The 19436-nt window shown below is 38.9% G+C and overlaps 1 protein-coding gene across 4 annotated transcripts in view; it reads left to right on the top strand.

Annotated features, from left to right (window-relative positions):
• Nucleotides 1-19436, top strand: part of SEC24C (SEC24 homolog C, COPII component) — a 37843-nt gene that overhangs the window by 15323 nt on the left and 3084 nt on the right. For 2 of the 4 annotated variants that reach the window (XM_054637109.2, XM_077183214.1), the window contains 19 exons: nt 255-695; nt 1884-2014; nt 3166-3234; nt 4936-5047; nt 5872-5999; nt 7438-7576; nt 9517-9632; nt 10896-11020; nt 11281-11472; nt 12486-12579; nt 14272-14388; nt 14866-15036; nt 15413-15509; nt 15776-15921; nt 16311-16449; nt 17079-17197; nt 17579-17758; nt 18404-18595; nt 19010-19099. In XM_054637109.2, the coding sequence (XP_054493084.2) occupies nt 255-695; nt 1884-2014; nt 3166-3234; nt 4936-5047; nt 5872-5999; nt 7438-7576; nt 9517-9632; nt 10896-11020; nt 11281-11472; nt 12486-12579; nt 14272-14388; nt 14866-15036; nt 15413-15509; nt 15776-15921; nt 16311-16449; nt 17079-17197; nt 17579-17758; nt 18404-18595; nt 19010-19099 (2798 nt within the window). The remainder of the gene's footprint in view (nt 1-254; nt 696-1883; nt 2015-3165; nt 3235-4935; nt 5048-5871; nt 6000-7437; nt 7577-9516; nt 9633-10895; nt 11021-11280; nt 11473-12485; nt 12580-14271; nt 14389-14865; nt 15037-15412; nt 15510-15775; nt 15922-16310; nt 16450-17078; nt 17198-17578; nt 17759-18403; nt 18596-19009; nt 19100-19436) is intronic. The other 2 variants (XM_077183213.1, XM_077183215.1) reach the window with 1 other exon arrangement.

Here is a 19436-nt window from a genome sequence, read left to right on the forward strand (position 1 = left end):
AGACTTTGAGAGAGAAAGCAATGAAAGAACTATTGAGTTTCAGATCCACTGAAGGAATTTCAGCTCTCTGATCAATCTAGGACAATGGTCATTTAGGATTTATCTCTGCCAGTACTGCTAAGTTCATCTGAAGATGAGAAAGTGGTAGATTTACTCAGGTGATCTGGAGCGAATGGGTTTTTCTTGCATCTTAATTGTCTTGAGGATAGAAGAAAATGATGTTATATCTTTTTTTTTCTTACTGGCTCCCCCAGCATCGGTTCCTCCAGTCTCAGGAAGCGTCAGTGCAACGGGATCTGGTCTCTACACACCTTACAGTGCGAGCCAAGGACCCCCTCTTCCCAGTGTGTCCCAGGCTCTTCCTGTGGCACAGCCTCCGTTTCCTGGTCAGACAATACCAACTCAGCGCCTGCCTGCTCAAGTTCCTGGTTTTACCCCACCTCCTCCTTCTACAGGGGTTGGACCTTCCTCTTACCCTCCTACCACAGGTGCTCCAAGGCCACCTGCCATGCCAGGCCCACCACTGCCTGGGCAGACAGTTGCTGGACCACCATCCTCCCAGCCTAATCATGTTTCCTCACCACCACCTCCATCAGCTATGGCGGGGCTGCACCCTGGGCCTCCCATGAGTGGTCTTCATGGACCACCTCCTCCCACTCATCCTCCTCAGCCAGGATACCAAATGCAGCAGAATGGTGAGTATTCCTAGTATAGGAATTTTAAGTTAAGTATTCTCTGCATGCTGAGAACTAGATTTCACGTTGTCACCTATGGGCTCCTGGCTGCACATTAAACCTTCCTTCTTGTTTCCCTGTGCTCATGTCTGAGATAATAATTGTGTGTCATTCTAAGGTATTTTATAATACAGGTTTTAATCAGATTAATGTAACTAAAAAAATTCTAGCTTACTTGGCCAAAAAGGTGTTTAGCAATTAGTGCCATAATACTACCAGAATTTGTGATCAGAATTTTATTATGGGCTCCAATTTGTTGTCTGCAACTTCACCTGTTCAAAAATAGACATTGGAAATACTGAAAAGCCTTATTTTATATTTTTAAAATTTGTGGCCACCGTGCATATGCAATGTGTGTGAAAGGAGTTGTTAAGCGTTGAAAAAGGAGTTGCTATGTTTTCTCCTTAAATTTGCATAATCATATTTTTCTCCCTTGTAGAACCTTGCACATCTTAAAAGTAAGACCAGTTAAGCTTTCTGAATTAAAACCAGTTTTGGCTGGTTTTTAATCAATAACACTTAGAGATAGCTGGGATAAAATAATCATGTGCAAATGTTAGCACTGAGAATTCCATCCCCCATGCAGCTTTGCACAGCTGGACAGGTAAATTACTTTAAAAATCTGTTAAAATTCCTATGAACTGTAAAAATACTAATGGGTTAAATCATGCTCTTTGTAAGTGATTGGAATGGTGTAAAATAATATGAAATGGCTTCAGGTAGTTACAAAACAAAAGAGAAAATCACACCGTAGCCTATTACTGTAGTTTCAAACAAGCCAAAATCGCCCAAGGGAACTCCTTGCATATCTTTAATTTGAAGAATTAGGAGTCATCCACTCACTTATTTGGCTGTTCTGTGTGTACTTTCCATTAGACAGTTCTTCAGGTAAATATTCATAGTGCATGATCTTAATGTGCATTATAATCAACAATTACAAACTCTAAAACTACTTACAGTAGTGTGCTGGTTTGGGCTGAGGTGGAGCTGATAGAGTTCAGACTAAAAGCCTCTGTTTCCTTAAGTCTAATTTTGTGGATTGTTGATAGAGATGTACCAGTCTAAGCTGAAACACTGTGATAAATATGTTTAATCATAATTAACTGAAAAGCACCTGACTTTAATTTTTTTCGTTCTTTTCTTGCTAAGGTTCCTTTGGACAGATGAGGGGTCCCCAGCCAAACTATGGAGGAGCCTATCCAGGAGCACCAAATTATGGAAGTCCCCCTGGACCACCACCTCCACCAAAACGCTTGGATCCAGATTCCATTCCTAGTCCTGTAAGCTTACTTGTTCTTACCAGTGTCAACTCTTCTGTAGTGTCTTTGCATAGGACAACTGACAAAGAGCAAAGCTGAAAACAGGTTTCTCATTCCAAGGAACATCAGTCTGTTTTCCTGCTTGTGTTTCTCTCTCCTTCCCGCCTTCAGTCTTCTGTGATGAATAAGCCCAGAGGCAGTATTTTTCTTGGTGACTAAAGAATGGCACTGCATATGGAAATCACTGCTCTAATTCCTCAGGTCTTTTTTGTACTGTGTTATCTTTTGAGGATCCTTGAGGGCTTTGATTAAACATGTTTCTCCATTTCTGGATTCTTACATAATGACTTTCCAAGGTGAACTAATTTTGGGTTTTGAGGTGACAGTCTGTGAACTGTATGATTTATGTTTAAAGTATGGTTTGTAGGAGGTGATTGTAGTGCTTTTCCTATAATCTGTCAAAAAGCTGGTTTGTGTTTTTTTGGGTCATGAAGTCATGATGCTACATCAGTCAAATATGGACAGCTTTTCAAACTGGGATTGTCTTTCAGAGTGGAGGTTCTGAGACAGGATAAGCAGTTATATGTAATGGTTACCAACATTGAGTAGTATTACACCTGGTGGTATTGTTGCCACTGGTCTACAGTGCTGTTCCTTCCACTGCTCTTGATGCTGTTTCAAAACTATGAAATAATGTAGTCTTGAGTTAGATCAGAACTGATGTTATTCAGAAGGTACTTCTATTTAAAAAAGATTTACCTATTTAGATTCCAGGTTTATGTAAAGCTTACTACTGGATTTTTTTCATAGAATATAAGTCTTTAATTGCTTGTCTGCCTCTCTTCCGCTAAATGAAATCTCAAATGGCTTGTGTCAGTTGCCTTCATGTTAGCATGTTCTTAAAGCATAAATCCTCAGTTTCTAACCAAAATTAGCAGGTGAGCCACTGCCTTCATTAGCAAGGTGTTCAGAGCCAAGCCCAATATCCTGGCAAGACTGGTTTTGGGATCAGTGTTTGCTGCAGAAGCTGATGTCCTGTTGCATGAACCAGTATCTAAATCTATCTAATTCCAGTGCTACAGGTTTGGGTAGAGAGAAGTAACACTGTTACTTTTTGGTTTATTATTCTCTCTTTTTTTTTTACACTCTTTATTTCTTATTAAAAAAAAAAGCAACTTAATGAGCTGCCACCCCAGCAGAAACCCAGGCACAGAATAGACCCAGATGCAATTCCTAGTCCAGTAAGTGCTGTATATATGTCAATTGTAGACTGTGTGTTGGTGACCATCTGTGCATGCCTGAAACCTGAACTTCACCTTGCTAACCCTCCATCATTAATCTTTTACCCTTTCCTTGCTGTCTTCTGCTTGCCTTATCAAAATGAGTAACATTACACCACATGAGGCTGTTAAAATCTACTGTGATGAATGGTGAGGCAATAGAAAGCAGTGTTTCAGAAACAGATCATGAAGAATGTCTCCCCTTCACTTTGTCTGAGCTTTAGGCTATTGCCTTCACCAGATTCCAGCTGGCATTTTCAATGTGAGCCAGTTGTGTAGTTGCCCATACAATGTGTGTCTCGTGTCAGTATGCACACAGCATGAGCTGTTGTAGCCATGTTTTCTACTGTGTTGTGATCAGAATTTGATTACTGTTCTTGCTGATATACCAGTACTGGGCCAGTGCTCTGGAGTTCTAAAATTGCAGATGAACTGGAGTTTTTTTAATGTTAATTCCTGATACAAATCTTCTAGTATGAGACATGGGGAGCTATAAACATTCTCTCATTATCTGTGCTCATGCATAACCATTAAATTTTGAATTTGAAAATTTAATGTTTATGTTGGACAGTCTTATCTAAAGAAAGAAAAAAGCAGCTACCTTTTGGATTGGAAGACAAAAAAAAAACTTTTGGTTTTTGTTACCCTGTGTCACTGCTTCCTCATGTAGTCAAAGTTCATAATTTAACAGGTACCAGTGGTGAGATCACCGCCAGTCAGCCTGTAGACTTTTGTAATGGGACTACATTTATTCTAGAGTAGTCACTGAGGCTATGGGAGGCTCTCTGCTTGCAATCAGTAGTGAGAGGATGGAAGTTCTGCCATACAAACTTCTGAATCTCAGAATTTGCTCTAGGCAAAGGCAGGTGTATTTGATGGCAAAATAAGAGCAGAAGAATGATTGCTAGCTTTAATTCTTTCATTCAGTCGCCACTGAGGAAATGTAGTTTGAGCTGTGTACAGCTACAAAGGTCAGTGAATATTTTAGTTAAGGCAAACTATTTAATACATTTCTGTTATCTTAAGCAAATTTGCACTTGTGAAGAATTTGAAATACCAAGAAATTTAAGATTTTTACTTTGAAGTTTGATTCATTGACAAGTCTATTGAAATTTCACTTTCCACATTTGTAGAATTCAAATCACAAACCCTTGAGCACCACAAAGTAATGAAGACTTCCACCTTGCAAGCCATCTGTCTTTAGGCCAGAGTTACAGTGGTTAGAAATAAAGGCATACTATGGAAACAGTGGGACCGTAATGGAAAGAAAAGGCCAGGTTACCTGTAGGACTTCAGCTTGAGGATTACAGAAGCTTCTAATTCTTACTTGACTAGAACTGTACAGGGGAATACCTAAAAAAATTCCTTTCTTGGTCTGAGTTTGGCTTTTTTGAGCTCAGGTCAGACTTTAAAACACAAAATACTAAGTATAATACTTGGGGAAAAATACTATTTGCAGCTTGTAATTTATCGTTAGTCAATAAGTACTATTTGAAATCAAACTGAGAGGTGACTGCTTGACAAAATTTACTTGCTCTTCTATTTTTAGAGATAGTAATGTTTGCCTCAGGTCCCCTTTTTACTGCCTTAGAGATTTTTTATTTTACTTATTTTACTTTGAAACCAAGCCTCCACGTAATAACATGGTATTTTCCATCACAGATTCAAGTGATTGAAGATGACAGAAATAACCGTGGGTCAGAACCATTTGTCACTGGAGTGAGAGGGCAGGTCCCACCTCTTGTTACTACAAATTTCTTGGTCAAGGATCAAGGTAAACTATTTTTATTTTCCTAAACAAACAAACAAAACACAGAGTCAGTGACAAAACCGTGTCTTTAAAGGAAACGTGTGTTTTACCAACAGAAGCTTAGTTTCAAGTCCTGTGTTGATTTGATCTCAGTTTAGATTCTCCTGATTGTTTGGTAGCTAGTAACCAATTTGCAGGTAAAAGATGTTTTCCAAGGCAGATACCTAGGACCAGCATTAGCAGAGATACCAGAAAGCAGCAAATGAGACCTCTACTGTAGAGCTTTGTAAAAAATGTTTAAGAACTGAAATCTACTAGCAATATCATTAGAATTGGACTGGCAACTGTATTTTTTAAAATGGAGAGGGATATAAATAGGTCTGAGGGCTCCGTAGAGAAAAGATATTTCATCTTTTAATTGCTGACACTTCTTTTGAGCTTTAAAGTTCCAGAAAAAACTTCAGAATCTATAATCAAGTTCTTCAGTTCTATAATCAAGTATTTTACTCTTCAGCCCAAATTACAAAACGAAACAGTAGAAATGTTTAAGTAGAGGTTTCTGTCTACGTTATGTTTTAGTCTCTGAATATATGAAACAGAAATGCTTTTTTATAGCTTTAGGTTGACAGGGAGTCAAGTTCATTTGTTTTAAGATCTTTTATTATATATAGTTAATAATGAGGAGGTATTTTATTGGGAATTCAAGCTTTCCATAGATTAAAACAATATTTAGCTAAGCTCATAGTGTGTGTGGCTTAACGACACAACTTAAGGTATCTTTGTTTCTGTTCTTGAATATGAACTGAATTTGTACTGAAATTTGTGGGGCTTTTTTATTTGTTCCCCAGGTAATGCAAGCCCCCGCTACATCAGATGCACATCTTACAATATTCCCTGCACGTCTGACATGGCCAAACAATCCCAAGTTCCTCTGGCTGCCGTCATAAAGCCGCTGGCTACTCTGCCACCGGAGGAGGTGAGAGCAGTGCTGGGGTTATGTGTGCCATGGGCACGCTCAGGTGTCAGCATTTAACAGATTTGTTTAGAAGCATATTGAGGTGAAGAAGTCCAGGTAAACATTGATTCCCCAACAGGCGTGTGATAGCAGAAGCTTCTGCTTCTGTAAAGCAGAAGAATGTTGTGTTCCAAACATTTAGTATTTTGACTGCCATGATAATTTCAGCTTTTTTGCAGTAGCTGTCAAGCACTGTGACTAAGTGACCAAAATACTAGGGTGGTCACAGAGGTGTACACTTCCAGCTGATCTCAGTTTCTTTCTTAGTCTAAAGTATTTAAATGGTTGCTAATCATAGGTATTAAGTCTTTTCTAGAATGCCAGGTTGTGAAATTGGATGAGAATGTATGGAACAGCACTGGTTTGGCTGTCTTATATGCATGTATATGCACAGCACTGTGTGGGATGACAGCACAACACTAAGTACTGAGCACTGTTGAGCTGCACTTGTATTTCCGCCCTTTCTCTCTCAGCACTTACTTTCTTCTAGTTGTAATGTGTGGCCATTGAGCCTTTTACCCACTCATGTTTGGTTGCTGAGAATATGAAAGCTCAGAGATTTTTACAGAGTTTGACGTTTTTTAAAGTAGGCTGAATACTCTGGCTGTTGTGTAATGTTAGCCTGCTTGGAGCAGTGACATGAAGACAAACAGGCTTGTTAAATTTGAATATATAGGTCCGCAGTGTTCTGTGCCCTGTTAAACCTAACTGTAGCATCTGCTGAGGAAAGCAATTTCCTCTGGTCTTTTAAGGGTGTTTTTCTCTTGTTGCATTTCATTTATGTCCCTAAACTATGGTTTGAATTTTAAAAACTGGTTTATGATAAAACTGATCTGTGGCTGAAGTTTAAAAAGTCCACAATAGGAGAATAAGGTCTTATTGATAACTTGGAGGCTTGTAGAGTTACACATTTTTAGAGACACTTTACAAATAATAGTTGTTTGGTCTCCTGGTGTATTTATACTTCGAACAAACACTTGTAGTGTCCAGAAAAAAAAGGCCACGATTGGAAAATTGCCCTGGAGACCAGTCAGCTTCTAGTATTTGGAAGTTCTTAGTGGCAAGGGCAAACTCACTGTAGAGGGGCCCTTCCAACAGATGAAGACTCAGCTGTTCAGAGTAGCAACACTGTAAATAGAGCTAAAGCTTTACATAGCTAGGTGGGATAGCCCATTAATGACTCTAACCCTCAAAATACTGCTGTGCTAGAGCTTGAATTGAAAAGCACTTAAATACTTGTTCAGGCTTCCCACATCCCCTACACTCTATCCCACAGCTGCCAAATGCTAAATCCTATGCAGTGTACAGGGAGATAGCAATGACCACACAATGCAAAGCTTAAAACTTTCTCATCAGCATGAGACCTTTCTTTTCATGTTTTTTTCTCTTGCTTCCACAGACCCTTCCTTATTTGGTAGACCACGGAGAATCCGGTCCTGTCCGATGCAATAGGTGCAAAGCTTACATGTGCCCTTTTATGCAATTCATTGAAGGTGGAAGGAGGTTCCAGTGTTGTTTCTGCAGCTGTGTCACTGAGGGTAAGGTTTCTTCTGGAAATGCCTCTCTGGGCTCTACTGGAAAGGTCTTTGAACAAGATGCAAGCAAATAAGTCTTGATCATGTTATGATCATTTATAATGAATACTGTGATTTAGTATGTGTCTAGTCTTGTAAAAAATTATTGGAAGGCATGTTCAGTGTTCAGTTCTGAAATTGTGTTCAAAAAGGTGCTTATGTGTTGTAGTATTGTAGCAAATTTTTAATATGAGGTATTTGTAGCATAATGCCTGGTGGTTTAAAAGTCTATTGTATTTTCTTAGGGTATTTCGAAAGTACAGGGTTTTTTAACAGACTGATATATAGGTCTAGTCAGTAGCATGTGTTAGGATTATTTTTTTTCTCACAAAGCCTTTTTTTGTCTCACTAACACTCCTTTGAGATGAGATTGCAGTTAAATCTGCTACAGCTGAATGAGAGTGTGCAGTACAGGCCAGTTAATATTAGTTGCTTTTCTAAATTAGTACAAAACATGGCTTCCTTTTAAGCAGAAGTGACAATGAGCTGCTCATAGCATGACATTTGTAGATTTGTTTTGAAGGCATAGAGGAAAGTAAGGTAGAACAAACCTTATGATGATGTTTTCAATGTTCCATTTGGTAGCACTGATGGCGTTTAATGGACTGTTCTTACCACCTCAGTTATGCTGTACAACTGTTGGTACTAACCAAAATGGGAATTAGAAATGGCCAACTTTAAAAACCAATTTTGTCTGGTGATTTTCTGCCTGCATACACTCCCTGTCCTGCTCACTCAGCAGCTGTAAGAAGGGCTGTACCTGTAACAATTGAGCAGAGGCAGAAAAGGGAGGGATGCTGAGGCACTGCTGATGAAAGCAATACTGTGAAAACACAAGGTAGCTGTACCTAAAACCTAATAACAATTTTTGTTTTCTCTGCAAATACCATGAGGTATTTCTTCTTTGCAAGTACCAAATTAACTTGTATGGGATGTGTACTTGGAGACAAGAGTGATAAAAGCTTATATATAATCTTAATGATATCACTTTGTTTTCTTTTGAACTTTTGAAACTTGGAATGTTTAGAATAGTTTAAATGTGGTGAATAATGTCATTCCAGGTAATCTCATTTTAATCTCCTCTGGGGCTGTATAGACAGCTGTATAGAGCTATATAGACAGCTATGGCTGGAATAAATTTTGTCACCCGAGCAGTTCTGCAGGAGGGAGTGTCTGTCATGGTAGTTCTTGGGGCATAAGGGAAATGCTTTGTTTCTACAGCTGAGTTTTGTAGGCAAAAATTTAGCTTAACTCCCATTTTATTTTCTTATGCCTTGTACCAGCACAAAAGTACTGGGTTCTGGGCTTGTGGTTGCACTTCTGTTCCTCCTTAATCCACTGTAAGAAGGACTTTGTCTATTCTGATAAAAAGATTATGGGAGTCTCTGCACACGAGAGTGCCTGGAGGCTTCACTCTTGTGCAGCACAGGAAGAGAAGGAAAAACTAATTTATATAGCAAAATAAGGAGCTCAGTCTTTTAGTAAGCCTGACTTGAGTCAGTAATGCCGTAGCCTGTAGTTTGCCTCAAACTCACTTTTAAGTAATTTATTACTACTTATATGGGACGGTTATATTTTTCCTTTGGATTAGATCCTTCAGAATAATCCTAAAACTGTATTGTAGTGATGTTTCTGATAGGAAATGGAAAGGAGATTCAAGAAAAATATAACAGTAACTATACTGTGTGCTGTCTGATGCATGAGACGAACTGGAATAAGTTTGTATTGTTTTGCTTTTATGATATTCTTAAATTGCATTAGTATTTTTAATACTTGTGGGCTAATCCAGAGTGCTAGTTCACTTTCCTGGAGTTTAGTTTGAAACAGTTGTTGTCATGTTGGCACCCTAGTTCCAGTGTTTATTATGGGCATATCACTGAGTTTAAGGATTTTTCCTTTCCCAGTTCCACCTCACTACTTCCAACATTTGGATCATACTGGAAAGCGAGTAGATTTCTATGACCGACCTGAGTTATCACTGGGGTCATACGAGTTTCTAGCAACAGTTGACTATTGCAAGGTACAGTAGTATGTTTTTATTGCTGTATTTATTTTGCTTTTAAGTAAAAAGACTATTTTCTTCAAAGTAAGAAAGACATTGATTGTCTGGGGCTGATTTCTAGCTGGCAGAGATAATTAACAGCATTAATCCAGCGCACTTGATTGTGAAAAAGAACATCCTTGTTTGCTTACTTACAAAATCAGTAAGGTCCTGATCACACATGACATAATATAATTGAATAGCTGTCTCTGTATTTTTTTTTCTGGAGCTATATAAGCAGCTGTAGCTGCACTTACCTTAGGAATTCTACAGAAGGGATTCTTGTGCAGTAGTCCTTGGCAGAAAAGGGAATTGTAGGAAAGGTTCAATGCAAGTACAGTAGTAACTATGCAATGTGCCACCTGTTCCACAAGGCAGACCTTACCTATTGAACTTCAATGTCAAATCCTGCCATAGTGGTTAGAAGCACAAGAAAAGTGTGGAAATATATATTTCATAGCTGGTTTGCTTTTAAATTAAACGCTTAAATAATAATTAACTTCTAAGGAATAGGGAAACTATGTGCAAGGTATTTATTAAAGCAACTTATATCTCTGCTGAAATATTACGATGAGAAAATAGATGCCTAAATGTTGCAAGTTGATACTGGTTGCCTTCTAATGCCTCTGCTTTACTTTGAGTTAAGCAAAAGTCCAATTATTTTCTAACAGCATATGAACTTCAAAGAAGATGTGATCTTCACAGCTTTTTTGAAAGTTCTTATGTTTTGCTTTTGTTCTGAGTGCTTGTTCCAGTATGACCTATAGACTTCAGAAAACTACTGACTAAAAGAAGTTTTTCATTTCCAAAGAAGGCCTGATTTTTAAGAAGGAAAAGGTTGTAATCCTTGGAGAGGAAAATATTTTACTTTATGTTGATGGAATCACCTATGATAAGTCTGGTCAGGGTCCAAAGTTTTGAGAACTGGCAGAAATCATCCCTGTCTACTTTTCCAATCTAGCTGAATCATGTAAATGGATTATTTAGTTGTAATTGTTCTCTGATCAATGGTAAAGTCAGTTTAGGGCATTTAATACCAGTCCATTTCAAATATAGTATGATACCACGTCTGTTAGTTGGAAAAGGATAGGAGAGAGAGCTTAAGAAACAACTGCTGCTCATGCTTACAGAGGTACATGAAAGCAGCTAAGTTTTGACAAGCATTGATTTGTCTGTGTTAGGGAGCTCTTACATGAGCTGCATTACATGGTAATAGTCTGATTTCTTCCCTCTCTTTCACAGAATAACAAGTTCCCTAGTCCACCTGCTTTCATTTTTATGATTGATGTGTCTTACAATGCTGTGAAGAGTGGCTTAGTGAGGCTAATATGTGAAGAATTAAAGTCACTCCTGGATTATCTGCCCAGGTAGGTATATTGTAAACTACTGTAGTCAATGCAAATGGAGGATGCTGTTATTTTTTCTCTTTAAAAAATGCTAGAAGTTTAAAAATTACTTGATAATCCTGTCAAGCTTTTCTTCAGAAAAAGGCCAAGCAGAACATCTTTTTTGAAACCCTTCTTGGTGAAAATAAATTCTGCTTCCTTTCATTTTTCCCTTAATGTGTGGGTTATATGTAATGGTTTATCTATCTTCTTGGTTGTGAAGGCAAGTATATCTCTTACAGGGAAGGGAACATGGAGGAATCAGCCATTCGAGTGGGCTTTGTCACCTACAACAAAGTTTTACACTTCTATAACGTGAAGAGCTCACTGGCACAGCCACAAATGATGGTGGTCTCAGATGTGGCAGATATGTTTGTGCCACTCCTTGATGGTTTTCTGGTGAATGTCAATGAGTCCAGGACAGTTATTGCCAGGTAATATCAATTGATTTACAATGTGTGTGGTAAAATACTTGTTTGGTAGATTCAAATGTTACATGCTTAATTGTCATGTCAAGTCACTCCATGTACTTTAATTTGCTACACTATTTGAGATTAAGCTGGCACAGGAGGATGGGGAAATTGAAGAGCTAAGGGATTATTTGGTTCATAGTCCAGCTTGGCAGAAAGTGTATATAAGGGCATTTAGTGCAGAAGGGCATTTCTGGAGAGAAAAAAAGGAAAAACAAACAAAATCCAAGCCAAAAAAAGCCCCACCTAAAATAAAGCCACAACAAAACACAACCAGGATGATGCAGAGTGAAAGCTGTAAGAATACTGAATCACTGTCTTTAATTCAGCTGCTTAAATAACTGCAAACTGAGACAACAGGGATGTCCAGTTTTGGTTCTGTAGAGAAAAAAAAAAAGTGGGATAGAGAAGATAAAATCTGAAAGGAAAGAAGGAAGTTAGCAAAGTTTTGGCAAACTGTTTACTGTGGTACTTGAAGTGTAATTAATCTATGGTGTGTAGCTAACTACATGTTAGGAAATAGAACTGGAATTGCATGTTTTTAGAGAAAATTTCTAGCCTTTTTAATGCATTAAACAAGCCTAAATACAAGACTGTGGATTACACCTATTAATCTTTGAGTAGTACACAAGATGCTTTGCAGAGGCCAAATGTCACTAGTATTTCCTAAGAATTTACTTACCTATGTACATTGGAATATATTAAAAGATAAAAAATACAGAAGAGCTGTGGAATTGGCATCAGTTGAGGCTATACAGAAGACACTGAGGAAATAGATGAGAGAAGCCAATGGAGAACAAGGCAGCATTTTTTCCAGATGAGATGCCAAATACTGTAAAAGTTACGCAAATTTACAGACATGTTAGGGGCTTCTGTTTAAACCACCTCAATCCTATAAATCATCAACTACAGCTGTGTGGCTTTTCTTATTAAATAGGATCTTGAATTGCTCTTTTTTTTTTCTTGTTCTTTGCTAGTTTGCTGGATCAGATTCCAGAAATGTTTGCAGACACGAGAGAAACAGAAACTGTTTTTGCACCTGTGATTCAAGCAGGGCTGGAGGCGCTGAAGGTTAGTAAATGCATTTTTATGACAAATTGTTTTCAGCCAAGTACTCTGAAGTTTATATTCTGCTAACATACACTATTAAGGCAATTCTAAAGATTTTGTAAGCTCCTTGTACTAGATGCACTACATGTAGGGAGTACTTGGCTCATTCTTGAAGTGCATGAACCTTCTGTTTTGTGCACCTATCTATATGTTCTTTACCCAATTCTTTTTTAACTAATTTTTTTCAAAGTGCAAGAACATGGCTTACTCACAGTTGTCTGTCTGAGTTTTGCTTTAAACAGTTCATAGAACCTATGGGGGGAAAAAAAAAACCCCTCCAGCACTGAAAAACCACTGCTGAAGTCTGTTAAATCTCATGGAGGTGTTCCATAGTTTGGTGTCTTTTTAATCCTGTGCTCTGGTAGAATCTTAAATAAAAGGAGAGAATATCACCTCTTGAAGTTGCCTGCAGCAATGTGCTAAACAAGCGAACTTTTCTTGAAGTTCTTCCATTCCAGTACGTCATCCAGAGAGAATTACATGCATGGTTTAACTCTGATTTGTATCTACTGATCAAATTGACTGCCTGTATGACCTCACCCCAAACTGGTGACACAGCTCTATTTGTCTGTCACATCGGTCAGCGAATCATTTTAGTTGGAAGAGACTTTTATGATAAGTCCAACCTTTAACCCAGTACTGCTATGTCCTCCACTAAACCATGTTCCTAACATCTTTCAAATACCTCCAGGGATGCTAACTCCACCACTTCCTTGGGCAGCCTGTTCCAGGGCTTGACAACCATTTCCATGAAGAAGTTTTTCCCAGTATCTAATCTAAAACTCCCCTGCTGCAATTTGAAGCCATTTCCTATTGTCCTATCTCATATTACATGGGAGAAAATGCTGATTCCCACCTGACTACAATCTCCTTTCAGGTAGTTGTAGAGAGCCAGAAGATCTCCCCTGAGCCTCCCCAACCTGAGTTCTCTCACTCATTGCTCATGCAAGAATTGTGCTCCAGACCCTTAACCAGCTCCACAGCCCTTCTCTGAACATGCCACAGCATCTCAGTGTCCTTGTAATGAAGGGCCCAAAACATCAAGGTGTAGCCTCACCAGTGCTGAGTACAGAGGGAATGATCCTTTAAAGTCTCTCTTAAACTCAGTTTTTGTTACAATTGTTCAATCAAGAAGTAGTAAAAATTGCTAATTGATTTTTACATACTGCATGTGTCAGAGAAAATAACCTATTAAACATTAGCTAGTGTTGGCATAGGGTGTTGATTTAAAATTACTGAGCTGTTGAAGCTCAGATTACAAAATTCTTTGCCATTTCTGTGACTTTTTTCCACAAATCCAGTAACTGCAAATCAGGGAAGAAGACAATGCAACACGTTTGCACAAAACCTTTTGTATCTGGGTCCTGCTTACTCTGTATCCTTGGAGAAAGTCCTTTTCTCCCTGCTGTGGAATTAGCACAAATCCAGTAGAACTCAGTAGAGACTTGTTCTTCTGTAACTGACCAGTAATTTGTGCTCCCTCTGTTGGACACCAGTCACATAACCGAGTGACAGTGAGCCTGTGTGTTGGTAGAATCACCCTGACATTAAAAGAGTGATGAGGTTGCTTGAATGTTTGTTCTTGAATCACAGCTTCCCTTACAATTTTTGTAGATCTTTCTGACCTCTGTTATTGCACTCACTTTCCTGCAGGCAGCTGAGTGTGCTGGCAAGCTCTTCATTTTCCACACCTCTCTGCCCATTGCAGAGGCTCCAGGGAAGTTAAAGAACAGGGATGATAGGAAACTGATCAACACAGATAAGGAGAAGGTAATAATGGTTTGCATAATCTTTACATAAGGGTGTATATTATGCTTTTTATGGAATAAAATAACTGAAACAGTATTAAAAAAATTACAAGGATAGCACATTCTGTAACTGTCCCAGCTAATATCTTTTAATATTCCACTTTTGTCTTCTGCTCCCAAGCAGGGCTATGGAGACTTGACATCATAAGGACAGCTCTAGTTTAAGAGCAAGAAGAGTTAGCTCTAGATTATTACACAGGGTAAAATACCAAAATCTGTGTTAAAGTAAATGTGCTGAATTTACAATTAAAGCAAAATGTGTAGTAATTTTCATAATAATTAACAGTTCTTCAAAGGCAGAGTCAGGGAGAATTTAGATGATTCTATTTCCCCTGAAGAAAGACTTAAAGTATAAGAGTATTGACTGGGATTATAAACTGGATCTCACTTTCCTTTTCCTGGACAAACTTCTGATGTCATCTCTGATTTCCTTTCTTAGACTTTGTTTCAACCACAGACGAGCTTTTACAACAACTTGGCCAAGGACTGTGTGGCCCAGGGCTGCTGTGTGGATCTATTCCTGTTTCCAAACCAGTATTTGGATGTGGCCACGCTGGGTGTGGTACCTTACCAGACAGGAGGCTCCATTTATAAGTATGCCTATTTCCAGGTAGGAGTGACATTGACTCAGACTGCTGAAGTAAGAATTATTGTTTAGCTGAGAGTTATTTTTTTCATAGTGGGAACCATAGTGAAGAAGTACTTCTTTGGAAATAAATGGCTACTTAAATTTCAAGATAATCAGCAAAATTATGTGCTAGCTTTGTGTCTTTATACAAACATCTCTGTTAATAACAAAACCCAACAGGAAGAGCTAGGCTGTTACCTCTTAGCACAATATTTTATTAGCAGGCCACTGAGCCTGATATCGGTGACTTTTAAAGTAAGACCATAGGAGGTAGTGTCTGGTTTTACATTACTTTATGGTTTATGAAGCCAGTCTGATTTATGAAAGTGTGAAACTTCAATTACTGCTTGCCTTCTAGCTGGAGACAGACCAGTACAGATTCCTGAACGACTTGAGAAGGGACGTCCAGAAAGAAGTGGGATTTGATGCCGTAATGAGAGTGCGCACAAGCACAGGTGGGTGTTAGCAGGGAGGAATCTTAATGAATTGGCCACTTCAAGCATGTCTCATGGGAAGAAAGAAATCTTCCTAGAATTTAAAACACATGGTGACTAGGCTATCCCAAAAGCTCTGCTAAAGCTTTGGAATTCTAAGACTTTTGTTGAGACTGCAAAGATCCCTGCTGAAATTGGTCAGGATAACTTGGTGTCAGGGTCAAAAGGCTGACTATGTTGTATTGTGTTGAAAATGGTGGTTCATGTTGGGTTTTTCCCTCTTTTAGGTATTAGAGCAACGGACTTTTTTGGAGCTTTCTATATGAGCAACACAACTGATGTAGAGATGGCAGGTCTGGACTGTGATAAAACAATAACAGTGGAATTCAAGCATGATGATAAATTGAGTGAAGATAGTGGTGCACTGCTTCAGGTGAGGGGGGAGGCTTTGTAGAAGATGTGAGTTGGTAATTGAACTGAACTATTAGACACTTCTTCAAGGAATTTTTGGTTCTTTCTTTCTGCATCTAACCATACCCCTCCAGCATACTTGTTTTTAGGGTGACCTAGACTGCTTCAAACCACAGTCCTGTCTTCTAAGACCAAGTCCCTTAATACAGCTGCTAAAATTGCTGCTTGTTACTTTTCATTGACCCTGATTCTTAGCATGTGTTTCTAGCTTATTGTCCAAGTCTTTTATGTAGTCACCTTATTTGTTTTTGCATCTGAGTCCTAGCTTTTAATAAAGTATATTCTAACCCTGCCCTTCTCATTGTAAGAGGACCTTATTTCTGTGTCTCCTGGCATTTTTTTCTCCTGCAGTGTGCTCTGCTGTATACAAGTTGTGCAGGACAGCGACGGCTCCGCATTCACAATCTCTCCTTAAACTGCTGCACGCAGCTTGCTGACCTCTATCGGAACTGTGAGACTGACACCCTCATCAACTACTTGGCTAAGTATGGTAAGGGTAAATATGGAAACAGGAATTGCAGCCTTTAACTACTGCTAAAATGCCTGTTTTGTCACCCAGTGACACCTGTTTTTCCTCCTGCTTCAAATGTCAGGTGGCAGTTCTGATAATTCAGTCAGTTATGGGAAAGAGCATAAAGCTGTGATTGTATTGCTGCTTAGGATGAAAGGTACAGATGAAGGGTGTAGGCTGATTCTTCATACAGATTATTTTCCAAATGTTTTTAATAACATTTTGTATTGCCAGCTGTCTGAATTCATCCTTGTATTTGTTTTTGGGCTGTTCTAGTTCATTCCTTAACTGTTGCAGAATTTTGCTTTCACAATAGGAAATGGTGGCCCTTGTTCATATGAGTTAAATGTCATACACTGTACCCTATTTACCCTTTCTAGCTTGCAGTAAAAGCCTAGAAATCCAACAGAGATTGAGAGTTGTGTATGTTTATTGCCATTAAAATGAAGGAAAATTTATCATCATTTTCCTACAAGTTTGAAGCGGGAAGAAGAAAGGCTTCCATAAACAATAGTTCTTTAGATTTCCTTTGTGGAAGTAGTGTTGGGGTTTTGGTGTTCTTGAGCAATCACTTGACAGCAGTCCGTCTCTTTCCTCTCTCTGTGCAGCATATCGTGGAGTCCTGAGTAGTCCAGTGAAGACTGTACGAGATGCACTGATCAACCAGTGTGCCCAGATCCTAGCCTGCTATCGAAAGAACTGTGCTAGTCCCTCTTCTGCTGGCCAGGTAAACTCCAGGGCTTTCACTTGAATCTCAGGCTTGGAAATTAAAAAGTGATGACAGCTTCTTCTTAGCCTGCTCAAAAAAAGTCAATTCCTTTCCTCAGCAGAAATGTGCAAAGAGGAGACTCAGGAAACTAGATACACTACTACAAGTAAAATTATAGTTGAGAATGTCTTCTTGGACATCTGTCTGGAGCCCAGGGAGCACTGCCTGCCTCAGGGAAAGGTTTTATGTTTCTTTTGCAGTCCATGATATAAGTAGACTATCAGCTTTTACTCCTCATGGCTGTACCACACTTTGTTGGTTCACGCAAGTCTCTTTTTGTCAAACATAAGCTTATTCAGCGAGACAGCTGACCAGCTTCTGTCTGCTTGTGACTTTTAGCTCATCCTCCCTGAATGCATGAAGCTGCTTCCTGTGTACTTGAACTGTGTGTTGAAGAGTGACGTTCTTCAGCCCGGCCCAGAGGTCACAACGGATGACCGTGCCTACATCCGTCACTTAGTGACATCCATGGACGTGGCTGAAACTAATGTTTTCTTTTATCCCAGGCTTTTGCCTCTGGTGAGTAATTCAAGATCTGCTTAGCACTTGAGGCTTGCTGTTGTCTCACTGACTCATCTTAAGGAATGGCATTTATATTTTAGCAAGGGAAAGTGATTTGAGAAGTATTTGGGGATCTGCCATCTGGGATATTTCACTTAATTTTGCTCAGCATTACTGCACCTTGTGAATTTCTTGGAGGATACTTTTTTCCTGAGCTGTAAGCATATGACTAGCAACAAATAAGACACTTTTGACCCTTTCATAGTCTTTTTTAAAAAAGTCCTAAGGCTTACAACTTTGTGTAGTAATTTTCATTATTACAAGGTAACTCCAAATACTGTTCTGACTTTTCATTACCATAGTTGCTGGAATAACACTAAAAGCTGATTACATTCCTACTCCAGGGGGTGGTATTTGAACTTGAGTCTTTCCACAGAAGCCTTGTGTTCTCTTTTGCTGACCAAGTCTCTGAACTGCTTCTGTGTCACTTTGAGTAAGAAAACTAAGGAAAATTCTACTTCAGTCACAAGAGTGACTACTTCTTGAGAGTCCTAGAAATGAGAAAATCATTGGTGTCCTTGTGTCCGAAATTTTCAAGACTTCCTAAAATGTTCTTTTTTTATAACTATTATTTTACTTTATTTTTATTTCCCTGTAAAACAGACCAAAGCAGATGTTGACAGTGATTCCTTGCCAGCAGCCATTCGGAACTCCGAGGAGCGTCTCTCCAAGGGTGACATCTACCTGCTGGAGAATGGGCTGAACATCTTTGTGTGGGTGGGAGTCAACGTGCAGCAAAGCCTGATCCAGAACCTCTTTGGAGTGTCATCCTTCAGTCAAATTAGCAATGCCTTGGTGAGCTGGATGGCAGTGTGGGAGCTAGAGTCTGTGATAGTCACACAAAACTTAAAACTATGAGAAAGCCAGCAGAAAAAATAGCATTTCATTTTCATTAATAGAAATGAGAGAAGCACAGATGTGTGAAATGTTGATAGTCTGGGCATGTCAGGCATGCTTTTGCCTAGGTTTATTTGACAAGTCATATCATTAACAGTGAAGAGAACAGTTGATATCTAAATGGAATAAATAATTGATGTCTAATTCTGATTTCATGTTATATTCTCTTCTAAGTAGTCAAAGTCAAAGAGATTGTATGCTGATGGGGGTAGATATTTCTCTACCCTTTTACAGTATGCCAAAACTGCTGACTTCTGTTTAACATTGCTCTATTTCCCAAGACTAATGGGGATTGGGTATCTTTCATTCCAGAGTACCCTGCCAGTCTTGGAAAACCCCTTTTCAAAGAAAGTTCGGTCTATTGTTGATATGCTTCAAGGGCAGAGATCCCGCTACATGAAGGTAAAAATGTCCCCCATTTACAGCTTTAAATCCCCTTCCCTCTTAAGTAGAGTCTGGTGATACCTGGTAATGCTGCAGTCCTGAACTTACTCTTCACAATCTCATAAATGTTATTCAAAGTTTTGAAGAATCTGAAAACAAATTTCACTAGTTTTGGAGTTTTGTGCTTACCATAGTTCTAAAACTGCCTTTTTTCAGACCTATTACAATACACTACTATATGAACTACATATATGGTATTTTCCTTCTGTTTAGAAAGGATTGAGGCTTAGCCCAACTAAGTTACAGAGGTCAAAGCACATAAGCCATATATGCTGTGATTCTGGCTGGCTATCTT

This window comes from Agelaius phoeniceus, chromosome 9, assembly GCF_051311805.1.
Source record: "Agelaius phoeniceus isolate bAgePho1 chromosome 9, bAgePho1.hap1, whole genome shotgun sequence".
NCBI lineage: Eukaryota > Metazoa > Chordata > Aves > Passeriformes > Icteridae > Agelaius > Agelaius phoeniceus.